General features: G+C 39.1%; 1 protein-coding gene across 1 annotated transcript; it reads right to left on the bottom strand.

The window, feature by feature from the left end:
- Positions 1-971: 971 nt before the first annotated feature.
- On the bottom strand, positions 972-26,986 carry trim37 (tripartite motif containing 37). The gene is made up of 25 exons (XM_038708793.1): positions 26,714-26,986; positions 25,800-25,873; positions 24,511-24,612; positions 24,230-24,270; positions 23,647-23,763; positions 22,000-22,087; positions 21,645-21,767; positions 20,921-21,044; positions 19,886-19,953; positions 18,751-18,875; positions 18,450-18,500; positions 17,477-17,558; positions 16,659-16,735; positions 15,666-15,845; positions 15,407-15,521; positions 14,685-14,876; positions 13,850-13,983; positions 13,513-13,595; positions 11,368-11,604; positions 10,183-10,491; positions 8,745-8,894; positions 5,762-5,960; positions 5,537-5,616; positions 5,156-5,266; positions 972-4,110 (listed from the first exon to the last, which is right to left on the bottom strand). The coding sequence occupies exons 2-25, from the start codon at positions 25,818-25,820 to the stop codon at positions 4,064-4,066; spliced, it is 2,856 nt and encodes a 951-aa protein (XP_038564721.1). The 5' UTR covers positions 25,821-25,873; positions 26,714-26,986; the 3' UTR covers positions 972-4,063.
- Positions 26,987-27,575: the final 589 nt, after the last annotated feature.

Genomic DNA, 27,575 nt, shown 5'->3' with positions numbered 1-27,575 from the left:
CTGGATGTCTTGTGTCAACACAATTCTGCAAATCCATTATTCTGACATGTCTGCTTTAGGCTACATTAGCCGCTACTAGCAGAACACTGACATTTCAGCAGTCCAATTCCATTGTGGGTTATGTAGGTGGCAGGTTTTGACAGGGAAGAAGAACTCAAAAGTGAAAACAAGAAAACAAAAGTGTTGATTCTGGTGCTTTGATTTTGATCTTCTTTTTTTTTTTTTTTAAACTGTCTATATAAAAATTGGCGGAGTGCCGACTGAATTATTATGAAGATCAGCAGTTGTGCTAACTAACATTAGCTTACATGGACACACAAAAGACACTGACTTGTTCGACTGAAGTCAGTGCTGTAAAGGACAGGTGGGTTTGGAAAAGGGGTCACCTGCCTGTTTAGATAGTGTTGAATAAAAAAAAATTTTATAAAAAGATTAATACTCAAAACATTTTCCACCAACACTGAAATAAGCCATTACTGTATTACTTGTATTGTTTCAGCTCAAAGGATAAAAACACCCAAGTGTTACTATATATTATTGTTTTTGTTCATTTGAACAGCATATTTTTCTGAAATAATAACATTGGACTTTAATTGTTGAGAACTGGGAATTAAGCAAAATTGCAAAAAAAATAATCTAATGTGGCAGGAAACATGAGCAGTCAGACGACTGGCCGGATTGAAAACAAACCCCCATGTTAGCTAAAGTTGTTTTGGAAGAGAAACAGGAAAACAGACACATTAAAATCAAAACTGTACATCGTAAACATCCACTGACAGTTTATAGACTGACTTCCTATTTCATTGTAACCAATGAAGATGATGAGCCCAGAATAAAGGGGAACTATTCTTTAAGCCTTAAATTATACATTTGAACATTTAAACATTACATTACCTCGTTGTGAGGATGCACCATCTGTGATTCAAATACAAAGTAATGGGAGACAAAAGACACAAGAAATTGGTCATTTCCAGGATCATAAAACATTTTATTTATTACACAATAATGAAATGTACACATTAAATAATGCACAGTGCATTCTGAGAACATTCAAAATAAAAGCAGCTTTTGACACAACAAGCACAAATAAGAGATTAATAAACGGAGAGAGCTTGGCAGCCATTTCCCAGGCATTGATCACGTAAGTGAACATGTAAAGAAACAGTAACAAAGGAAAAGTCAAGTAACAAAAGTCATAAATCACATGATTAAGTGGGCTGGGTTTGCAGAGGTCACCCTACTGGATGATTTCCGTGTGACTTGACATGTCTTGGTGTAAACAAAAACGTTCTTCCTCCTACAGTCTTGCCAATAAAGCCATGCACTTTCAGGCACATGTACAGCAAGCTCCACAACTGTATCAAGATATTTACACAGTAAACTAATGACTGTAGACGTGTACAATAATGTTGTTTCTTTGATCCAAAGATTAAGTGGCCTTCAAAATAAGATATGGCTCTTACTAAGTGCAGAAATGTCTGTTAAACTGCTAAACTTCCAAGTACTTCTGTTCTCTGCCTCATCAGCTGGAACACGTGCTTTCTCCCAATAAAGTGTACCATTTTGCAGCAGCCTTTGACACGTTTTTGCTGTTTGTTGGGTGTATTAAAGGTGAAAAACACTATATCAAGAACTTTTTGATGAAAGCCAGTGAAACAGTGGGCCATCAGTGCAGCTCCAAGCGCATGTTATATAATTACACATATGTTTAAACCTTTGCTGTTAGGCGTTCATTCACCCAAATTACAAAAAAACATTATTTATCTCACCTCTACTAGTAAATACCTGCAGATTTTTGTTTTATTCGTCCAGGTCTGGAAACATTTCTGCCTCTTGCCCAATAAATAAAGCTCAAGGCATGGGAAAAATTAACCAGACTTTTACCCCCCCCAGAGTCAATGTCGCTGTTCTATGTACTCCATAGAACACGATGTCAGCTTTTTCAACTGAAATACTTTCTACTGAAGAAAAAAGTTCCAAGTATTCCTTTGAAAACTGTTTAGTGACAGTATGTTCTTTGTATTATCAAGAGTAACAGGGACATTGTGTTTCTGGAAAGATGTGTTGCCATTTGTGTTGTCATTTTTCAGAGCTCCGCAAACTAAATGCCAATAATCTAGGAAGATTATTGGCATTGGATATCTAAAAGTATCACCCAGGGTTCTGGGATATAGTGCTTTTTTAAAGCTCTTTGCAGGACAATTGAGAAAATAATGGGTAAATTAAATAATAATTCAAACAACCACTGGTTGCAGCCCTCTTGTACTGGCAGAGTGCTCCAAACTTAGACAAATAAAACAAAAACCTGCATGAGAGATACAACTACAGGGAAGTGAGAACATGTTCATTTGTAATTTGAGTGAACCAACCCTTAAAAAATAAAATTGCTGTGCTTTTTCTACACTAAATACAAACCGGGTATAGACTCTTTTCACAGCGTTATCACAGCCTTTCTATTTCCTATTTATATTATATATATACTATTTTCGTATTTTGTGTTTGATAACTGATGGAAAGCAGCTGCGGTGACGTCACTTGACTGTAGCCAGAGGTACAACCTATCTCAAAGTTTCCACCCTTGGAGAGCAGTACTGTCTGATTCAGAGTTGATTTAGAGAGAGAGACTCCTACCTCCACAGTGTCAGCACAGTGGGATCTGAGGGGAGAGGCAGATCTTATTATATTTAGACATAGCAAGGCTAGCTGTTTCCCAGTCTCAGGCTTTCTAAGCTTTGCTAACCAGCTGCAGGCTGAAGTTTTATATTTACCGTACAGATGTGAGAGTGGTATCGATCTTCTCACTCAGCTCTCTGCCAGAAACTCTTTCAAATGAATAATAATATCTGACTTTTTCTGCCGTGTAGTGCATAAACTGTAGTAAGGTAGCTCTCTGTGGGTGGAAGCCATCAGGTATGGTGCACTTAAAGCTCTGGTCAGTGATGTCCGAGCAGATGTCGAAGCACCTGCTTGTACATTGTTATGTAGTCAGATCTGGAGTATGCTTCATCACTGCAGCGACAGTTTTATAATCCGTGTGATTCAGTGATCATTTAGCCTTTTCAAATGTCACATAAAGACAGACACTGTGGTTGCTGCTGCCGTTCTTACTAAGAGAGAAGACATTTACACAAATGACCAGAAAACCGATTTAAGCACTACACGTTCAAGGCAGGAAAAAAAAAGCAATGAATTTATGCAGTCGACAAGCTGCGGCATCACTAAGACTGAATGTTGAATAAAGTCTTTTTAGGACTAAAGCTGGTTAATGCAGAGACATGGGTGAAGGAAGTCACGTAGATGTGGAGACTAAAGGCCATACCAACTGAATTTAACATCAACAACAAAGCTCTTATTGACAGGCTACCGATTATGTACGGTTTTTCCTCAGACTCTTGCAAATATGTTTGTAAACTTGTCATTTACAAAAACATTTCTACACTTATATTTGTGTGAAGTGGCTTAATGCCCTGCAATTCAAGAAAAATTTAATAGTTCATATTTGCAAAATAAATGTAAGAAGCTAAAGCAACGTTTTTTATGCCCCAGACAGAGATTCAGACACTTGGCTGTGGTGGTCATGTTTTCCTCTGACGTATTTACCGAACTGACCTAGAATTGAAGTATGTGCAACCCTACATAATAATGACCAAGAAGAGGGTGAAAACATAAAACTGCTTTTAAAAAATTGGATAAGATTCAAATGTTGATTCTCTTTTTAAAAAAAGAGGGCAGTTTGATTGTATTCACACAATATCAATGACTTGGATATCATGCAGTCATGTGAACAGTTAACATTTTCCTTAACACCATCACAACCATCTGAATAACTGGCCGACATCACCATGATTTCTGTCATGGTCCAGTTTTGTAAATATTCAGGACACCAAGAGTAATATGAGCTGTTGCACTCTCTTCATTTTAACTTCATGCGTTAACAAGCAGTTTTCTACTCTACAGATCTGTGTAACTAGCATGTGTGTGTTGTCTCCGGCCGTTATCGCATCGCTGTGTGGCCACTGAGGATAAAGCAGCAGGGCTCCAGGTCTGACAGGCTCCGAGGGAATCACCTGTCAGCAGGCAGACTCATGTCATCGGACAGAAGCTGCTCTCCTGGAAGAAAGAAGAGAAGAAGTCACTTGTGTGAAAAATGACATATTTACTTCACGTTTTCCACATCGTATTTGATTGATAGCTCTATCAACTGTTTCTCTCGATGAACCGACTCTTAATAGAACAATAGTGGATGAAAATACAGATTTCCTTTTGCACATTTTCTGGAAATTTGGTTAAAACTTGCACTGAATTTGGATGGGACCTTGACAGATGTTGTTTCTGGTCTGCAAGTTTCCTGTTTTGGTTTATTCAGCTGTTTACAGCAAAAAAAAAACTATACACTACCAAGTTCAATGCATGTAACAAGGTGCAAGATGAGTCTAATATAGTCTTAATGTGAATCTGTGTCAGATTGTATTATATCAATTTTGAGACTTGTCAGAAGGTGTAATAAATACCAGGTGAATCGAAGTGCTTTAAATAAATGTAAAAAAAAACACAAACTGGAAAACTGACAATAAATGTCATCAATTCTGCTCATTCATCTGCGCGGCTCTCATGTATTTAAATAGATTAAACTAGATCTGCTCAATTATGGCAAAAAATAATTATCGGAGATCACAACTAACACAATTACTCATTCACTTAACATCATGGATTTATTGAACTTAATTTTAAATTGTTATATGTATTACCCCAAACATTCCAAATAGCCCATGAAACAAGAAATAGTAATCCATCATTATTAACTTTCAACAGTGTGTGTGTACACACACACACACACACACACACACACACACACACACACACACACACACACACACACACACACACACACACACACACACACACACACACACACACTCTTGTTTTCATAATTGATGGAAGTCAAAATCGTAATTTAAAATAAAACTCGATTAATTGCAAAGCCCTACACTGAACAAGCTTTGGTCATAGTGCTGGCACTAATACACACCAAAGATATCACCACGATCGTCATCTTTTGTCTGGGACTGCCCAGAATCACGCAGTGTAAACAGGCTTTAACTGTTGCGCTCTGTGTGTGAGTGTGTCTCACCTGGACATTGTGTGTGTTGGTTACCTGTGCAGGGAGGAGTCTGGTTGTCATAGCGAGAGTTGTTGCTCTGCAGAGCCTCGTCCTCAGTGTCACTGTCACTGCTTGTTGCTGCCACCAGGATAGAAGGAGACTGATCTACAGACAGGACAACACAGGATGAGATGAGACCATCAGACCTTATCAATATTTTATTGAACGTAATGTTTGAAATTAAAGTTTAAGGACAAAGTAGAAATAAAATACAGATTCAGAACCAAAATAGCTTTTGTTAATCACAGTCTGGCACTGCATCTGCAGTGGACTCAAGTCCTGCACAGTATTGTTTTCTTTATTATCTTCCTCTCAGATATCTGTCAAACTGTTATAATCCCCTCTTTCCAAAAACACAATATACTTTGACTTTACCTATCTCCACTGACACTGAGGGTGTTATGGACTGATGGGAGTTTCCTGAGCTTTCAGATTCACAGTCCAACATGGCCGCCCTACGTAAAAAAGGAAGAGAAGCAACAGTCTTTGTGAGAGGCAATGCAGAAAAAGAGAGACAAGAAGAGTTGACTGTGAGTAAAACAGCTATCTGCTGTAGCTTAATGGCTGCATTTGTCCTGTGTATGAGTGTCTGAGACACACCCTAGGGTCCTACTGCCACAGTTCTTGCTGCCAGTCAAGTAGCTTGGTCCTCCCAAAGAGTAAATGTCATCCCTGGACCCCGAGGCACCGTACAGCTGCTGCTCCACTGAGTACTGCGGCTTGGAAGTGGAGGCCTGCTCTGATGATGAGCTGCCGAGAGAAACAAGGGGGCTCTGGGTGATGTCGCCCTTCAGCATTCCTGGAGCAGAGACAGGAGCAAAGGTCATTCAATGGAAAAACATGGATTTTGTTTTGTTTTGTGATTTTCACATCAATCCAGGCAAACTCAGACTAAAAACAGCACTGTGTTAAAAGACTGCAAAGGGCTGCGTGGGAGTCGGGGGTAGGTTCTTGAGACGATGAAATACAATCCATCAAGTCCAGATGGAGTAAAACTGTAGATCCATGAGTTTCGGGACTTGTCAGACTGAAAACATTCCTTAGAGCTCTACCAATAGTGGGGCTAAAAGTAGAAAGTTTGTCCTGTCACTGAAGGTTAATTAAAATCAGGAGGGGTCATCTTCTTTGGAGCATGAATGTGTTCAGGATGCTTAATAGCAATCTGGTTTATAGAACTTTGATACCCTGGGTGAAAATTACACATTTTAGCCAGAGGGCAGCACGACAAGAAGATTCATGATGAGGGTTCATCCTCTGGGGAGTAAATTGTAATAATAAACTGATAATTCTGACCAAATGGTGATGCTTATTTTTAACCAAATACCTTAATCAATACAAATTGATATAATGTGCCAATGTTTTAGGGAAGAGTACTGGTGTTTCCCATTAATTAATGAGACCATGGTGGCCCGCCATATTCTAATTTGCTGCGCATAGTTTCAAAATGAATCGAAAATATTTTTACACATCTCATAATAACATTTTACATTGCTGTAAGCTCGCACGCTCACACACTTTGGCATCCGACTTGAGACAACCACTTTTCTTTTGAGCTAACTACGGTAACGTTAACAGTCTCATTTGTGAGAAGGCGATTAAGCTAGTCTTGCCTAAATTTGGAGTGCACATGTATTAAAGCCTTTATGGTAAATCCACTGAAACAGCCCAGAGCGAGCTGACAGGCAGGTTAGCGACTTTATCCATTCATTTTCTCTCTTTACAAAGACAAGTGTTGCAGTATGAGAGTCCTACCTGAAGAGAGGCTGTGTCTTCATGTTACGCCATACGAGAACCACATACAACATTATTTATCAAATTGGGTTGGACTCTCGCCGGACTTAATAAATTTAACGTAAGGATACACATGTGACAACGCCTGTTTTTCAAAATAGGGTGTCTATACAGTATGGAAATAAGATTAACTGGATTATATTCACACAAAGTATAAAAGACATTACATGTTTCCAATAAAAGTAAAAAATTTTTAGGGAAATTACTTTTTGGAAAAACATTAACTAAATTTGTTGACTTTTGTTGCCGTTTCATCACCATTTATACAATGGGTTTATGATTAAATAGTTTATTAGAGCACAACATTGTTTACAAGCGTACAAAGTTCTTCATAGACAGCCTCTTAATTTTATAACAAATTGATGCATTTAACTTTAAAATGTACAAAATTCTCTTCTGGGGGTCTTGCCCCCGGACCACCCGATGAGAGGGTTTGAGGCCCACCCAACATAGTCTCTTAAAATCCAGTGGGAAACACTGCAACTTGTGCTTTCATTTGGCAGTAAGGACCAGATTCAAATGGTTTTACCAATTCACTGCCCACTCCACTATAATATTTATATGAAAAGTTTAAGGGGACTATTTGGAAAAGGTTTGTTCCCTACAGAATATAAAAACAGCAAAATGGCCTCAGACTCCATGGAGTTAACTATAATCAAGTCAGTTTCAGTTATTTGATTATATTATCAAAATTTCAATGTTTGGTCTCATGTCATATGCAAACCATCCATAATATCCATAATTAATAATCATTATATGGCTCATGAAGATGGGTGTAAGGATTACAACTAACTGCTCAGGAAACTGGACTTAATCTTGTGTGGATGACATAGATACAAGTGTTTTTCTTTAATAGAGATGCAGCTGCAGCTGGCCATACCATGGTAAGAAGCCGTTTGGAGGAACTAAAGAACATGACATGACAAATGAGCAGCACAAATTTGTCAAATAGAAATCCAAGAAGTTCTAAAAACTGGACAAGGACAGTCAATGTCTGGAACTTGGATGTAAACACTGTTTGAAATATTGACACACTGAAACAAATTTTAGTCAGGTGGAGTATGTAGTACTCGACCAACCCACAGTTTATCACAGAGCAGCCACCAGCACTTCAGGAACTATTTTAAGTCACACTGGAACAGTACAGAGGAGAGTAAGAGCCAGGTAAAGCAGAGGTTATTTGGAGCACTATATTTTCAGCTCCAACAAGGACATACTTCAAGATACATTAAGTAGATACCCGATTCAGTTAAGCACACTAAGTGAATTTGTTAGAGCTTCTAAACTAAATTTCCACCACGCTCATTGTTGAACTTGAGGATGCTATTGGGGGATCTAACAAACTAACTAACTGTACATTAAAGCTGCTCTAATCAAATTTTTGTTTTAACAATGGATGGCTGACAAAAGTGTAATACAAAAAGGTAGATAATTAGTAGTTCCCCTCAGCTGTTCAGAGCTTTATTGCGTGCTAATTGTTTTGGTTTTTCTAGCCCACAACTTCACTGTTTTGGTTTACTCTCAACACAGCAGACAGACACAGTCAGCAACTAGCTGATGAACATAGCGGAGAGCTTAGCAGCTAAAGAGGCAGATATTTCCCTCAGGAGTTAGATGAGAAACACGAACACGACAAATGAATGCTAATGTTGCAGTGGATTTGCTGGATGAGTAAATAGGCAACTGTTTGCTAACAAGCTCACCTGTATTTACAGGTTTTTTTTCTCCAAGTGGGCAAAAAAAAGAAATGAATGCAGGTTTAAATAGTAACATAAGCTAGAAAACTACTGACCTTCAGCACCTCCAAGCCCCTCTTTAAGATGCAGGCTGAGCTCTGTGGCTAAGTCTGCTCCTCTCAGGTCCTTCTCCAGCTCCTCTGGACTCCTCCTCTTCACAACCATAGATCCACTGCTGTCTAGGACAGGGGACAGAGATTTCCTGGCTGCACACAGAAAAAAAAGAAATACATAGAAAATATGTAATTATCTCAGCTCTAGAGACCAAATAATTGTAGAATCACATGTTACAATCATCGCTTGTTGAGATGAAATAACTCTGGGTAAGACCATGCCAAAAACAGTAATCTGTATCATAAATAAACCAAAGTATAGAAGTGCTCTAAACTAGCTCCAAAGGCACCCAAGGCTAATTTGAGCACTGTGAGAAATTAGTGTGGAAATCCTCCACTGACCATCCAAAGTGGCAGCACAAAACGATAAATGCCTTAGATAATAATGATTACAGCAATATTCAGGACTGCCCTTATATTGATTCCAATGGTGTCAGGTTGGTTGGAGCTCCAGAAGCAACAAATACTGACTTTCAATTTTGCTTTGATGGAAAAAAATTGAAAACTATGTAGGAACAGAAGATCAGCCGATAACCTTATTTCAGTAGCAACCGTACTAAGCTGCACAGCAGGGCTTTGATGTTCAGTTTGATTTTAGTTCATTCTGACACACAATTGTGCTGCTGACAAAAAGAGAAAGTTATTTATACTTCAGTGATTTCTAAAGGAGTGGTCAGACCAGAGATTCAAAAGAAATGGAAGCTAGTCTTTATTAGTAGCTTATTACATTGGTTTTTTTTTTAGCCATGGCTCCAAGACGATATAACCCAATGAATTTGGTGAACTCCTGACATTTCCTGTAATGCAAATTTGATACAGATACCCATGAATATATTAGTCAAACTGGACTTCCTGGATTGTTTTTCATTGCCTCCCCAGTACATGAAGCAACACGCCCAAACCAACACAGGCCCTTGCGTTTTCTTTATTAACACAGGGCTGTTTTTTGATCCTGTTGAATAATATAACACATTATTGGTTAAATAAGCCACTCAAGAAAATGAGTTATTAAGACAGCATAGTAGACGCATATCATTATTTTAAGCTGATGGAGCGAGCATCTGTAAATATTTGTTTGTCTGGTGGCTGAGTTTATTGTCTGAGGCCTCTCCTTTTCAGTCTTGTTACCGCTGGCTTTGCACATACCACAGCTACTTTTTCCACCATTTGTTTCTACACAGCTTGTTATGTCTGGACCAAAACGTCTTAAAAAAAAAAAAAAAAAAAAAGATTACGAGACTTACGGAAACTACCGGATGTATCGATAGCAAAATAAAGAGAGGATTTTTAGTTTGTTTACATTTCATGAAGTAACTGGAACACTCTCAGCACTGTAGCTGTGTAGCAGCTTTTTTAGCATTATCAGTGTAGCAGTCCTCACCAGGGCGGGAGGGCCTGGACCGAGCTGCAGCTGCTCTCCCCAGCAGGTCCAGCTCACCAGGTTTACGACAAGCTGACAACTCTGAATCAGCATGGTGAGAGGGTGCCTCCTCCACACTAAACCCCCCTGATGGGCCAGGCCTGGGCTCTCCAGACCCCCGAGCCTCCAGCACTTGACTCTTGACATCAGACATCTTGCTACGGACTTCAGCCATCTGAGCCTTGAGGCGGATCAGGACCCCTGAGTCTGGAGCTGATCGTCGCACCACCTGAGGCCGCCGCTCTCGTTCTTTCCTGGAGTGTGGATGAGCTGGAAGAGACGAGAAACGGATTCAAGAAATGAAGGAGTGAAACTGAGAACAGCTGAAGAGAATAAAAAAATTAAATAAAATAAAGCAAGGATCCAACCCGTCAGTATTTGGATACAAAATGATTTCTCTTACCACCGAACCACCTGCTGCCACCAAGCAGCACTTCCCATTACATAAACATTCTTTATATTGATAACAACCCATACATTTGATATTTAGTTAAATAAGTTGGCAGGAACGTGTACTACATTGCCCACATGCAAGGTTATGAGACACAAACAAAACCAAGACCCACTCACACATAAAAACATTGCTTCATAGCACTACTAGAGGCCAAATACTCCACAGTATACCTTTAATATTGTATTGGTAAGTTATTGTAATTTAGTTTCTTTGATTTTGCTACATCAGTTACCACACACATTTTGTTAGTTGGCCTTGTCAACGCTAAAGTACTAGCGCCATCTTTGCAACACTCCGGCTTTATGTTCAAACAATCTGTCTCTGTGGCTGCATGCGATTTGGGGAGGATGATTTCATTTCATGTTGTGCCTATGCGACCTCGGGACAGAGCATAAAACAAACTAGAAGAAGCACATGCCAGAAAGTAGCCATCACGAATATCTGAGATGGTCTCAATCACTGGAGAGAAATGAAAAGAAACATGCATTTGTTTACTCTCAAATGTAAGCAGCAGAGTAAAAAAACTGTGTAAGTGTCTCCCTGTAAGAGATAAACCTCTGTCAACTATGGATGCTGTAGAACTGTGATCATCCAAAGGGCGTTTTTTATTTTGGAGGGGCCCTGTGTGTGAGTATCGATTCTCTGTTTAGCTGGAATGATTTTCAGTTAGTGAGCTGAATGTATTTAAAGACCTTGGCTGTGCAGTAGAGATACAGGAGGCCGAGGCTGAAGGCCCCACAGAGACTCCACGCTGCTGCGTTCCTTTAGATCCAGCAGCTGGATCAAGATGACCGGGTCAATCTCCAGGAGGCTGCTGCTGCCGCCGCCGCCGCCTGGTCCAACAGCACCGGCAGCAGCTCCGCTACTACTGGCACTGCGACCAGCAGAACCACTGCGATGTAAGGAGCGCACACTGGAGCTGGATCCACCTGTAGATCGGGCAGAAGACAGAGTTTATATGGCTCGATTTTGATTGCATGTAGTGTGTATGTTTTATATATTTATGATTTTTTTTTCTACTTATATTGTATTTTATTCTTTCTTTTACTCTTTGCACTACATTCCCCTGTGCCTATAGGGGAATTTGAATTTCCCCTACAGGGATCAATAAAGGAACATATCTTAACCTAGAATTGCATTTTTCTTCAGGAACAGCAAGGGTTATGGCTTTGACCAAAATGTTGATTGACAAATGTAAGAATTCATGGTAAAATAAGATGGTGGCAGTGGAGACTTTGGCCAGTGCTGTACTCGAACACTTATTTCTTACATTTTTGTTTTGTTAAAACAAACATCCTCATGTATGGTGTCCATTTATAATTTGATTCAATTAAATTTATATATATATATAATTTGTTTTTAGCTAACTGATAAAGTGCAGATCTTTGAATAACTTTGTGCGCTCGCTCTTTGCCTAATGTCAGATATAAGATTTCTATAGAGTGAAAGGCTAATTCAAGTTAATGCTCAATAAAAGTTTTCCAGACAAATATTCTGTATCGAAACCTCAGTTATAAAATTTAGACAAGGCTTGTTAGTTTTTACTGCTAGTAGCAGTAAAAGCATCAAAGCACCACTTAACTACAAAAAATAAATCATGACCCTTTGGGACCTAAAGAATGTGCAGCAACATTTTAGTGAGCTCGACTAACAGACTGAACACACACAGCCCCCACACATGTACACATACAAACACCAAGTGTTTCTATATCAGCATGCTGCGAGGGGTACAGTGCACCAACAATGACTCATCCTCTTCATGCCTTACAACACCAACACAGTCAAACAGACTGAAGGAGCTGCTTTTTGGCCCACCATCATATCACTATGTTCTGTTCAGAAGTCAAACAACAAGTAGATTTGATTCTGTAAGTTCTCCAATAGTGGCTGAGGCTTTTATTTGTCTCAACTGAAGAGAAAACAGGGCTTTTGTTTCAGGCAGGACATTAAATATTTTATGGTTACAGCTTCACAAATGTCTTTGGATATCTTTGGGTTTTAACAACATCTCAAAAGGTGTCACCTTGGCCTCTGGGAAATTGTGATGGACATTTTTTGTAATCTATTTTTTTATTATAAAGAACAAAAACTGAAATTATCATTGGATTTTCACATTTCCAGAAGTCCTTGAACGAAGCATTTGCCGAAAGTTTAAAATAGTGATATTTCATTAAAATCACTTTATTATTTTATGTCTCATTCAAAAAATAAACTGTTGGCACTAATGATCCTGTAAAAACATTATCCTCGACGCAACTGGGAAGCTTTGAATGACTCGGCTGACACCAACACCTGACAACAATTCAGCCAGACTCAGACTGACCTGCAGGTTGTGCGATAGAAGAAGAGAGGATTCATGCGACTGCATGTGAGTATAAAATGTTGTATATATAGATACCATTATTTTTTGTAAAATACATTAGCAAAGAAAATCAACCTGCATGTTTTATTTTTTATGATTAAATAATAATAATTAATAAAATAATTACATTATAACTGTAATACTGCACACAAGACATGTTTGACTTCTATCTACTTCCAGTCATGATTGTGTTGTTTCCATGGAGAAGTAGTGAAAATGAGTCCACAGTGAGCAAAACAAAACACCCAGAAAGTATAATTTGGGTTTATTCCTCGACTCCATAGCCAAGCTTTCACTGAATACTGTGGACAGTGTTTTTGGGATACAGTATCTGCTAACTACCACACTGGCCGATCTCCTCTGCAGAGGTAAATAACTAACACTCCTATGCACCAGGGGTAAAAATTATAAACTGTGGGATTTACATAGATAATGAAATATGAAAAATAATTTTACATTGGTGTATGAATTATACCTGTGGCTCCAGCCAAGTCATCAGGGAGCTCTCCTTCTTCTGTCTCCAGATTCCCAATAAAGTCTACATCATTCTCTCCTGACCTGTACAAATATAAACATACAAACAAATAGTAATTTATTCAGTAATTGTGCAAACAGTACATTTTATTCAGATTGACATTTTATTAAAAAGGTAGGTAGGAAGATACACAATCTCCTCTTTGTGTTTTCATCCCTCTGCCACAGTTTAGCAAGGAAATTGAGGCCCTCATGTTCTAATCACAGCTATATTTTTTTGTTAAAAGGATTATTTCAACAATACGTTACATTAAGAAAACGTGACACATTCTACTCACATGGTCTCCTCATCTATGTCGTTCTCCTCTGTGTTGCTGGTGGCTGTGGAGCTCCCCGAGGTGCTGCTGCCGTCCAGCGGGTTCACCTCCTCCTCTGTCAGACAGTCCACCTCCAAGTCACCGTCCGACAGCTCCTGAACAACACAGTGACATTGTGATCACACTAAGCTCATGGTTTTGTAGCAGCAATATCCCCATTTCTTTAAGGGTACCGTCACCCAGTCTAATAATCTGGCTTGGCCTGCTGAGCCACTCAACTGTCATACTGGATGTAGGCAGAGGTTTACAGATTTATACCTGTAAACCCATAGAGGCCCGACGGCTATGTCTCCTTCTAAAATCTTACTCTTTAAAAAAAAAAAAAGACTATTTTATGGTTTAATTAATTATCAATCTCAGCCAAAAGTGATCCTATCGATTGTTTGTTGCAACCAACTGCAATCTGGTTACACTTCCTATAAGAATATCTCTTTGCACTCAATTAAAACATGACTGACATGAACAAATAAACAGCAGCCAGCAGTTTTAATTCACTGACCTACAGCATTGTGTACTGGATTCACTAAAGTCTTGCAGTTATGAGAAAACACCTTGAGAAAGCCTCCATTTCTTTCCCTTTGGTTAATCAAATACTATACTGAGCCCATCTTTAGTATATTGTTAATGCTGGGAATGAAGCCTGTACAAATCATGTTCCAACCATCCACATCTACAAGTATTCTACAAAACACTGCGGGAAACCATTAAAGTAAAGCTAGGTAAGCAGATCCAGTCAACTAAAAGTAAGAAGCAATAAGCTGCTACCGCAGTCTGGTGCAGTGTATTTAAAACTCACATTAGAGTCATCGTGCTGGGTCCTCTCGTCTTCTTCTGCTTTTTTTGTCTTGATTAAAGTAGTCTGGATATCATCGTCACTCTTGACTGAGCGAGGGTCTCTTTCAGAGGCTGTGGTGCCTGCAGCGAGCCTTAGGTCAGGGGGTGAGGAGCTGCGCGACGTCTGGTGGCGAAACAGCTCGATGGCCAATCTCTGAAATCAGAAATATGAATCAGTCCAGGAGATTGACAGAGCCTTCACTGCTAGATGCTAGCCACTCTCACACACACACACACACTTGTTTTAGACTCTTGGTCAGACAAAACAAGACTTGAAGATGCCACCTTGGATCGTTTTCTGATGTTTTATCAACAAAACAATTAATCAATTAACTGAGAAAATAACTGGTAGATTTGAGAATTGAGAATGAAAAATAGTTGCAGCCCAATGTGATATCCTCTTCCTCTATCCACATTTTCTACAGAAACATTCACAGAAGTTTTTCGATCCTGGAATTTTCAGACACACGTAATTGTGGTGTTTGAACAATGTTTGGATGCACAACATGAGTCTGTAATTGTATGACGCACCAGTGAGCTTTCTAATGCGGAGACTAACCCAGATTCCCTGACTTCACAGAGCCGATCTCAATATGAAAGTCTAAAAACACAAATGGATTCACACTCTCTCACACACACACACACACACACACACACACACACACACACACACAGAGAGTGTACCTCTTTGAGGTTGTTTATCTGCTGGATGTAGCCGCTCTGGGCCGATTCCAACTGGCTGATGTACCAGTACTGATCTCTGCACTTCTGGAAGAAGGTGGGTGAGCGAACCTGGTAGCTGTGCAGTACGCACATGAAAACCAATTACACACCATTACCCTTTGGCAACATAACTGCTTTGCTGCTACTTTCTATAATATCAGAGTGGTGAAGGTGAGCATGCTCTACTGAATGATGATGGGGGGTGTGTGTGTGTGCCTACCGGAGGACCAGTGTGTCGGTCTGCATGTTCAGGTAGCCCTCGCTGGCCAGAAGGTCCAGTCTGAAGAAGCGGTTGTAGCCCCAGCATTCACCAACCTCAAAGTCGGAGGCAAACTCCCGAATAATGTTTTTGGTTGGGTCACTGGAGGCCTGGTGGACCATCTCCACACGGTACTCATACCTACACAGAACCAAGACAACATTACTACACAGGGAAATACACAACGAGAAGTGTGAAGAGAAGTAGGGTATCGGGGAGTCTGCAACCTTTTCTATGGTGTTGTGTAAAACAACCAACAGCAAACTGAACATGTTTGAGCTCATCCAGAAGGAATGTGGAAGCTAAGTTCAGCTAAAGCAGATAGACCGTGTAGAAGACTGTTGGCTATTGCTGAAAACTTTGACATCCTTTCCATCAATGTTACTGAACCTTCTTTTCATGTAGGTTAGAAATGTTTTCCTTTTCTATTTTTGAATGTCACCTGAATGACACACCGAGTCCCAATAACCTATACTTTAAAAAGGCTAAATTATTTCCTGAAACAGCTGGTTGCTATAGTTTTTTGCCAACGTTAACTCAAACAGGTCTAAATAGTGTTTTTTGTTGGAGACTCTTTCAGCTGCGGATTAATATACGTTTGGTGCTCTAAGGAGTATTTCCAGCAGCAGGACAGTGTATATGGGATTGACTGGAAATAAACTACAGTGTGTGTTCATGGTAATGATGAAAGCTCTACAGCACAAAGATATAATTAGGCCCTGGATACGCAGACACAATAAATGTCAGTGGGATCAATTCACTGTTGTGGTCTTTAATGTAATCTGTTCACAATCATCAAAACAGATCATTTAACTTGCTAATCAGACATCCTGTCATGATAACAACAGCTCAGCTGGTTGAGAAATCCCTGTTGTACCTGTGTGTCATCATTCTGATATTTTCATCAAAATAAACTAATTACATTATGTTGGAAAAAGCCAAAGACTGTCATACTTTGATGTTTCAGGGAGTCCAGCAGACAGCTCCAAGAACACAGACAGGTAGTTTCCACGGACCACACCATTACCATCCTGAGGAAACACATTACAGGAGTTACTAACATACATGCACTGGTTTTGGAACCCTGTGATATTTGTCTTTGAATGTTACAAAACAATGTAGTGGTTTAATAACAACTGCATTTTGCATTGTAGCCTCCAGGTCTCCTCTAGGCATAGTGAGCACATGCATATTTTTTTACTCTTTGACAGAGAGCGTCGTCACGGTGCCTTGCAGCACACATTTAGCTCACAGAATGCATCATGTGCATTTATTTGTATGTCATTTATGTGTTAGCTATAGAATCTAACTAATCCAAGCTATACTCTTCCAGTACTCCCATAATCCATCAGTGTTCCTGTTTAAAAGAGCAAATACAATGGTCATTAATATAATAAATAATTATTTACCTCTACCGCAGAGAGAACTAGTACTTTATTTGAAACAGGCTTATATTAGAGGCAGGTCTTTATTTATTTACAATATACTAACATTCCCTGTTTTATAAGTATAATTTTATATGAAGTATTACTTCTGAAGTTTGTTAATGCAAAATCAACATGTTTACCTATTGACTTGATAAATTTAAGACATACAGGATGTACATTTCCTACTAACAACAATCCTTTTATCTCACCACTTCACACTCTGTTTCTTTTTTTAAACAGAAATCCTGTTTTCATGGCTTTATCAAAACCCCTGGTGTCTTAGTCAGATTGAAAATGTGTTCCTTAAACTTCTCTAACTGGCACATTAGTAGAAGGAAAACTCACTGGATAGACTTTGAGTCTCCAGCAGAGCCCGGATATCTGTAGAGGAGGGCTGTAGACCGGGTCAGCCCGCTGCCTTAGGGTGCTACAAACACACAGAAAACACACACATATCAAACACAGTCATTTCAAATCCTGTGGACCCGACTTGGCAACTGTACCAACATATGCTGCTATGACAAGGTGTTCCTATTTGAAGCTGTTATTATGGTTATTTTTAACAAACTGATAGCAGCAGCTATTGTGCATCCTATAAACTTTGCTCTTTTGGAGCATTTACCTCTTGGGGCACCACAGGAGACCTTCAGGTTTGAGTCTCAAACCTGATCTTCATCATCTTGAAATACAATCAGCAGTGCGTGAAACCGATTCAAAGAACTCCCGATCCTCTTGTAAACAACCACAGAACCCCACTACTTTGTTCATTTCAATTTAGTTTCAAACTTGCAAACTTATAACAGCAACAGTGAACACAGCCAGTGCTGGCTACTCTGTGCGACAAGCAAAGGGCATCAAGTAACACTGTTTAAATATTAATTAAAGATGCAGGTAAAACAGCAGAATTCCACAAAGCTGAACATTTTATAAGAATATTATCATCATCAAAATTTCAAGTTTGTTCAAAACAAATGATTCTCTTTAGATCTTCGAAATAATTACAACTCAGCAACTGAAAACAAGTGTAGACACCCCTAAAAAGTGGAGGTATTCTCAACACCAAGTGGTTCGTATGAGTGTTGTCCAACCGACTTGCTGAATGCAAGATGAAAAGTGCAAAAAAACTGCACACAAACGGTGCTCAACATCCGTCTGCTTCAAACAATGTCATCTAAATGTAAATATGGTGTTTAAGGAGCAACAGAAAACCCTATTATTAGACACATGCAGCTGACAAAATATATAAACATTAAAAAGTACTGCAGTCATTTTTTATATTTGCTATATATGGCTAAATGCTACTAAACAGAAGATTTACCTGAAGTTGACCAGAACAAAATTGCTGGAGTCATAAGCAGGAACCAGCTCACTGAAAGTACACAGAGGAAGGTTGATTACACACACACACTTAATAAAGGTGAAGTTTACTCATACTGTCTGTATAATCACTCACCCATTCATTAAACATAACTGAATATGCATCCTTTCTATGTCTTAATGTCTAAGTGCAAACATGAAAACTAGATAATTTAGCCAGAAACAATGTCAACGATTTTCTATTTCCAGCTGAAAGTCTAAATGAAAAAATAAATAAATGTGAAATAAAATGTGCAGATTACCTGGTGAAGTCAGGAGGGACTGGCGTGGTGACGAAGGACTGCATGGGTTTCCGATGGACCTGCTGGAACATGAGCAGGATCTCTGGGCTCTTGGAGATCAGTTCACTCTTACTGCATGAGTGAAGCTGTTCAACACACAAACAGCAAAAACAAATCCTCAAAACATGCAGCTAAAACATCAATGATGGCACGTTGCTTTTGGTCTGGACGAAGGAAACATGGTTTAATCGATAACTGAGCTTTTGTCAGGAAGAGTTGTGTAGATCTCATCCACTGAACAAATTAAATTAGCATCCTTAGAAAATTCATCTTAATGCTCCAAATATTTCTGATATAAGCAAGTTAACCAAACTATGTGTCTGCTGATTCGTTGCACACATGCAACATGGCAGATAACCTCTGCCCCAAGAGTGCTTATATCCTTTGTAAGACGCAGTCTTGAAAACATGTCTGCTGGGCCAAAACTGTAATACGACATGAAACATATAGTGTATTAAAGCTTCCACTAAAACAAAATGTGAGAGAAATTGCTTACAGTGAAGAACTGACATAGAATTCTCACCAGCTTTGCAGAGAAAACAATTCTCTCATTGTTTTGATTTCACAGCTTGCAACTTTACTGTATGGTTCGCTGATCTTATCAATCCTGTTTCCAGCAGCAGCATGCAGCCGTTTCAACAAACAAACCCTGACAGACCCACTGATCACTACCAGCCCTGCACCAATCCAGGAAGCAAAGTAAGGCTAAAAAAGGAGAGTGAATACTGGACTTACATGGATCGACTGGACACAAACAGGAGTTTAAATTAATAATAATTCATGTCTGCTGGAGGTGTAAATAAGCAAATGTGTGCCAATATGTTCATCTGCCAGCTTGTAGTTCTTCTGCCCCTAAACAATACAGTAATTTGGTATTAAAATAAGTTACAACACAGCTGTTTAACTATTAAAATATATAATCTGATCATTGTTTTGATAATTAGAGGGGATTTAAGATGCACCTTATATATTTATTGTAATCTATCAAAACAACACAACACACTACGGCCCCCTGACACTGTTTTACACCACTAACAAAACAGCAATGCAGTACAGCTAAACAAATGGAGGCTTTAAGCTGCTGTAGACTACCAACCTGATGCTCCACCTCCTGCAGGAGAGACTCCAGCAGCTCCGTCTCCTGGGTCAAGGACGTCTTCTGGCCTGGTGGGGAGGAACGCATTTCTATTTTCAGTGTACTTGTGCTGAATGTCAGCCCTGAAGCAGGCTGGGGAGTGCGAGTGGTTGAGCGGGCAGGTTGTGTATGTGGGCGCTGAGTGCATGCACCCACTCAGTCCAGATAAATATTACATATGTATATTGCCCATAGCTATAAAAGGCGCATCTGACTGCTTTCAGAAGGGTGTCTACACACTGCAGTGCCAGTTAAGGTGTTTTGCAACAATATTCAGACATGGACTAGATAACATTGCTGTATTCAGGCATGGTGGCTTTGTGTTATTCTGACGTAGGAGACCTTTACGTTAATGTCTCTTGTCGCTTTATTCAGACACGACAGGACATTTACAGTAAGAGCCACGTGTTTGCAAAGTATTTGGTACCTGCAATAAAACACATTAAAGCGCTAAAATGTCAGAATTTATTGGCCAGAGATTCTACTGTCCACTTGACTGACAGAGCACAAGCAAAGAGTGACAAGACGTAATGTTGGGACTCTCCTTAATTCCTATTTACTCTCATGCTCTGTGTAAAGCACTTAGCAGGATATCCATTTATCCATGCACTTGCATGTAAGGGGAGAATTTATGGTGATTTTATGTTGTTTGAGGACAGAAGATGATTCTGAACATCAGAAATGTATTACAGTGTTTATTGTGCTGCTGCAGTCTTTACATTAATCTGGTTCATTTAAATTAAGACTAAGGTTATTTAATAGTGTGGGTAAAATTACGTGTTATGTTTTGTTAAATTCTGGTTTAATAACACCCAATGTTAAGATTTAAACTACTGATAAATACCAAAGTAGCCAGCATAAAAATACTTTCACTGACAAGAAATGTCTAAATAAAACCATCACTGTGTAAAAGACACTTATTAGCTGATAGGTGTGTCTTATGAAGTCAGAATCAACAAAGGTACTTTGTGACAGTCAAGTGTCCAGGAGTCTTACCCATGAGGGTGATGAGTTTGTTCTTGAGCTGGTTGTCCAGACGAGCAATCATCATTTCCACAGCGTTTCGGATCTCTCTGACCCTCTCGTCCTTCGCTCCCCTCACAGCCTCTACGTTCCTCTCCTGACCCACAGACACACACACACACGCACACACAAGCTGACCAACAAGTACGATTTCAACACTTCAGCTTCATGGAGCAGACATCAGTTCACAGAATAAATATCAACATGTTAGTGCCATCTAGTGGATGTCAGCAATACTCTGTTATCTGAACTTCAAAAGAAATCTGTAAAACACAATTAAACACTTAAGAAATATAATGGATTGTAATAGGATACAAAACCCAATTAAAGTGAAACACAAACAAACTATTCTGTTCACTATGTCATCGTCATCACTGGTAAATTTACTAAGAAGTTTGACAATGTTTCTTTTTAAGATATGACTTTTTTGGCATATTTTGGCAGGTCAGTAGTTGCTAGGAAAATTCTCCCTCCGCCGGCATCCTCAGTTGGGCACCCACTATATATTATTCACCTCCCCTTGAGGCCTATTGTGTGACAATTTGGCCAGAAGGTGGTGTTACAGGAAAGCTCATAAGAGTGTTAAAAATAGAACGGTTTCATCCTCTGAGAAGAGAGAATGTGATCAATAAATGGCACGACCTTTGGTCTTTTATAACCTGGTATTTCTTGTATAAAAGAAACAAGCAGTACTCACCACTTCCTGCACCAGACTGATAAGCTCCATGAGGCGGCGGCGGAGCTTGGCGACCTCCTCCTTTACTTTGGTTACATGCTGCTCGTATATCTCCACCAGAGGCTTGAAGGTGTGGCCACCGTGCTGGACACAACAAAAACAAACATCATTCTCTGCTTCCAGTTTATCCAATATGACATTCTGCCACTTATCTGTTATCTCTGTTTTATCATTGTAAACTGAATATCTTGGGGTTTGAACTGTTAGAATAAAGTTTTGACATTTTATAGACATTAACTGATTAACTGAAAAGTATGATATGTTTGTGCGATTGCATGCAAACTGTAATCTAAAAATAAAATATTTGAAACACTACCATGCCTCCCCACAGAGCACACTGGTGACAGATGCATTTCTTACAGGTCCAACAGAAAACGCTCAGCTTCTCATGGTGGTTCTCACATCTGCAAAGGAATAATCCAATGACAGGACACAAACATGTCATACAGAGAGAAAAAGATTTTGAGGAAACTTTCTTAAACCAGCCATTGCTCTAACCGTTGGCCTGTTTTACTTGGTTACTTGCTTTACAGTGTTTCTTCAAAGTTTATGAAAACTCATGAAGTTCATAAAAACAGGAGACAGAGGGTGACTATGATGAACATGGTGACAGTAAGGTAAGAGGAAAGAAGAACATGAGGAATGTGTTGGAGGAGACACAGGACAAAAACAAGCAGCATCGACTGGAATAACGGGAATTTGGATCTAGGTATTTACTAAAATTGTGTGCATGTGTGTGTGTGTTATTACCGCTACCATGCAGTTTACAGACCAGCTGTGTGTTAAATTATTGTTTTCAGGATTGCCAACTGTGCGCCCTCCTTTTTAGACACACTATCTCAATCTATTAAGCCACCCAACAAATCTCATGCCAAATAAACAGTAAGCAAAAAAGCCACTCCTTGATGAAAAATATAGCTACATAGGTTATACGGTTTTCCTCTGCACACAGGACAACAACGTATTTTCCTTTGGTTTTTTGGTTCGAGTGCTAAGGGAAACTTGATTATGAAACTAACAACTAATAGCAAATGCAGGGTAAGTTAACTTTAAGCTCAATGCATGATGTTGGAAAAATGTCATGGTTTGTCTATCTTGCTAATACATTGTTAACTGAAGCTGTCAGTATTACCTACTCCAGTAAAAACACTACACGTTGTTATGCTGCTGTGTATGCACGGTGTGTCTGCCTACTGTATTTGCCCATTGCACCTGATAACATGTTATGTAGTTTGGTCACCTGACAAACATATTTTGTTCATTTAAAATCTGTATTTATGTCAGTTGTTGGGCTCATTGCAATTGCTTTCACTATCTTCTTAAGACTAATTTGTATTTATTATTTATTAACTGTGCATGGGGCATTGCAGATACTTTATAAATATGGTTTATTTATATGGTTTTCATATGCTTATATAAAGTTATCATTTTAATGTTTATGCAAACAAAAAGTGCACCGTGCTACTAATTTTATTTGTGGTTTTCAATATAAAAACAGGTTTCAGTGTGTGGTTCAGTACTTTTCAGCATATTTTAACAACACCGTGATAATACTGATAACTGTGATAATTTTGGTTACTGTAATCGTGATATGAAAGTTTTATACAGTTTCCTCTCCATGAGAGCTGTGGGGACATTTTTATTTTAAGCAGAAGATCAGATGATTGCCAGTGTGTTTTTCCAAAGATAGTGTCCTGTTAAAATAAATTGTTGTTCTACCACCACATAAACTAACTAATATGAAAGAAAAATGTCTGAAGATAAGAATAAACATAATATTTTAAATTAGTTATCCGCGGTTTTGTGGTTAAAATCAGATCTCATTTATGGCTATTAATTCCGGGAAGAGTGCGACCTATTACCGGGAACCAATCATTTCATAATTATGGGAAATCCTTCAACCCACATGAACACGCAGGTGAAGAAGAAGACGGAGAGTGGGAAAGTAGTAGGAGATGCTCACTTGTCCTTATCGTTGTCCTCATGCTTAGTGAGGCTGCAGAGCTGCAGAGTGTCCAGCTGCTGGGTGACCTCCTCTGCCCAGCGACAGTTGACTAGCTCCCTCAGCTGGAGCGGAGCCCTGTGTGTTGACGTACACAGACATACATTTTAATACCTTACCACATGTCACACACCTTACAACATATCAAAAGCAACGGACCAACTTGTTGAAACTGAAACACAACTTATCTGCTGAGGCTGTTTTCCACCTTTACACTAGTGGTGTTGGTGTTATTCTCATTCATAGGACACTGTTATATTACACAACACACAGTGCTACACATAATTGTGTAAGGAACAACGGTTTTATTAATCTTACCTTTGTATTGTTTGACTATGGTCATGTCACTGTCACTGTGCGGTCATGTTATGCCCTGAGGTTACTAGTTTTGTTTTATGTATCAAAGCAAATTCCGATCAAATACTCAGAAATGGCAACAAAGCACAGAAAACAATTTAACCAGTTTCTTGTTTTTTGAAGTTGCATAGTTTGAACATTGACAGACAGTAAGAAGGTTTGCAGATGTGTGTTAGCAGGCGCTTACCGACAGTGTGGACACTGGGCTCTCTGCTCCGTCAACCATCGCTGTTAAACAAGAGGTTCCAGTTTAATGATAATAGCTCTAAATGTTAATACAAGCAGTGGTATCAAACTGTGCATGCAACATGTACTTTCTTTTGACCTCACAAAATTAACCTTAATTTTTACCTTTATTAGTATTTACCTAGTATTCTGAGTATCAAGTCTACAGTATGTCCTGTTCTGCCAGAACAGATACTAAGAATTGCATGCTATCAAAATGTATGCAAAAGAACATTTTTTTACTCGTATGCAGCTGAAGCAGCAGAGTTTGGAGCAGTGCGGGCAGAGACGAGCGTCCCTCAGTTTCTCCATGCATATGAAGCAGCGAAACACCTCTGCGATGCTCTGCACAGGGACAGAAGAAAGATGACAAGGCTCAGTTTGGCACTAACTACAGCTACAGAAATGACCACAGAGTTGAATCAACATCACTCAGATACAGTGTCAATAAAGACTGAAGATCAAACATTTGACAAAGGACATGAGGATTACAAAGCTGTTTTACTGGATTATGTTGGAGTGTACAGTTGTACTTTATAAGTGTAGAGTAAAACAGACTTAGATATGCATTTTTATGCAGATGATAGAATCATCTATGCACGTGACTCTTTTCCAACTCAAACCATGTCAGGATTACAGACTTCAGATATCTCTAAGAACCCATAATTCTATCTTATATCTTCCTGCCATTCCCATTCACACAATGGTACCAATTCTGAAATTGTTCAATTTTTAAATATGCGGAAATATGGTTACATGGCAGTCTTACCTACAAACCTCGTGTGAAAAAACGGCACACAAAATAAAGATAAAAATGGGGTTTCATATATCTGGGAAAAAAAAAAAAGTTTCTCTCTTGAGGACAGGAAAACCTTTGTGCAATCAACCTTCATGACTCTCCTTGACTATGGAGATATCTTGAACTCTCATAGTGCTCGCTGTATCCTAATTTGAGGCAGTTTAATACTGTGTCCCGTGTTTTATTACAAGAGATAAACATTACACTGATCATTATGTACTAACGTATATGAAAAAGTAGGCTGGTCCTCAGTAGCAACAAGAAGAGAGCTACACACTATCATTTACAAATTCATCCTACTAAAGATGCGTCCCTATCTCACATCTCTTCACATTTAAAGCCACTGTTCATCAGACCAGATGCCAGTAATGGCCAAGTCTTGATACCACGAGTAAATACTGAATTTGGCAAGACTGCAGTTTAAATGTTCTCAGTCTCTTGCTAACTTTAAAATCTGGTTTTGGACTGTTCATATTTGGTATCAGGGTTTAAAATGTGTACTTTTAGCATACAAGCATAAACTTGTGTTTTCTAAAACAATGTTTGACTTCTCTGTTCCTGCCTCTACAGTAGTCACAGCACTTTATCTGGCTACATCATCCATCTGTTCTCCACACCTAAAACACTGTCCAGTCTCCAGACAGTATGATACAGCCACCACCTAAACTGCTAGTATTAGTAGTAAACAATAGGGAAGTAAATTATAAAGCATCTTTAGCTGCATGATACATACCTCGACACTTTGTTCATCCATTTCAGCCAGTTTGAAGTTCTTGATCTCAGGAACAAATGAAAGTAGATAATGGTCTAAAAAGAAAATCAATGTAAGTAAGAAAGTAACTAAAAACTTTTAATTGGGCTTCAGCTTAAGCATTCCAGGATTTACACTTTTTAAATATTTCCTGCTGGAGTAGAGAGTCAAAACAAGAAAATGTGCCACTGTACTACTGCACTGAATATTTAAGGTCATACCACATTGGTTTCTACATCACTTTAAACTATAGAAAATCTAAACTTGTTTGATAATAGAGGCAGCCTTGAATAAAATATATCATATATATCAGTAATTCATTTTAACTATGTTTTTAGTCTGTTATTGGTTTTTTTTTTTTTTTGTATGCTTCACATTGTTTCATTGTTATATTCTGTGTTCTACTTTTACATTTTTCTGGTAGTCTTACCATGCTTAGTTTTAGCATGATGTATTATTTACTTAATTTATTTTACTGGTTTAGTTTACATTTTATTACTCTTTTTTTTGTGCTATACACATAGTTATAATTACATAAACATTGAAGCATGCTTAAAAATATGGTTGTGAAGTATGCATAATTTCTTTGGGGCCGTATGTGTATGGTCCTCAAAGAAAAGACACAGGCACAGCTACATGAAAGCTGCAAAATATACTTTTCCTTGCCAAGTTGTGTTGTCATCAGCGTTAGCTTGAAGCCTCAGTGCCAGCCAACATAAAAGGCCCAGCATCAGCAGACACACTGGCAGCTAACCTGCCATGACAAGAGCTACCTTTGCTGATAATGCTACGCCTACTAGCATAAATAACCGGGCTCAACGAGGATATCCAGAAAATATTTATATAAAATTGTGAGGCCAGCTAGCTTGCAGGCATTAGCAGGGTGGCTCTCTTACCTTCCCAGAGACTCGGCTTCGTCTGTCACACCTGATAAACACACAACTAGGAAAAGGCTAAACTACATCATCTAGTTTAGCACACAGCAGGCGTCCGCTGGGTTTAGCTTCCATCAAAGACCAAGAAACGTCCAGCAGCTGTGTCAAGACAGAAGTTAAACAATGCTCCACAAGGGATGAAAAACGGCTGTTGGGGGTGTTTTTTTGTGCCCTAAATTAAAGATGTAGCAGTAGCGCTTGATCTGAAGCTGTCTGTCCCCTAGCAATCACCAATCAAACGGCTCCTTTTCTTCTTCACTTGATTTTATTGTGTCGCATTTGTCAGACGGCTTTAAGGGCATTAGCGCCACATAGTGGACTGACCGCGGAATCACAGAGTTAGTATAAAAAGCTGTTGCTGGCTCAGGTGTCCAGTGCTCGTCTAGGAGACTATGGGTGGAAGTATAATTCAGATCCTTTACTTAAATGTCCAGTGTGTAATATTTAGGAGGATCTGTTAATAGAAATGGGAAGCCGCCTTTCCACCACAGGAACTTTAACCTGGAAGTAGGAACCTTTAGAGGAACCAATTGCATTTCCACTGCAGGGACCAGGGTATAAATTTAGTTCCAGGGACTTTATTTTACCCGCAACAACAGTCCCTGCTCAGTGGTAGTACTTTCTGAAAGTACTGGTACTTTGGGGAGGGGGCTTGCCTTGCAGTGAATTTCTGAATGGTCGAGTGGAAGCTACTTCAATCAAGCATGTTGGGTGTTTTCTACCACTGCTCGTCTCTTTTCCACCATAGTTTTTATAAACCAGTAAATCACAATCAACAGTCAGATAGCACACAAGTCTGATATTGTATGTTTGCATTGTATTT

This window comes from Micropterus salmoides, unplaced genomic scaffold, assembly GCF_014851395.1.
Source record: "Micropterus salmoides isolate LMB-PRFRI ecotype aquatic unplaced genomic scaffold, ASM1485139v1 Ms_hic_scaffold_9, whole genome shotgun sequence".
NCBI lineage: Eukaryota > Metazoa > Chordata > Actinopteri > Centrarchiformes > Centrarchidae > Micropterus > Micropterus salmoides.
This window is presented reverse-complemented; position numbering and strand designations above follow the sequence as displayed.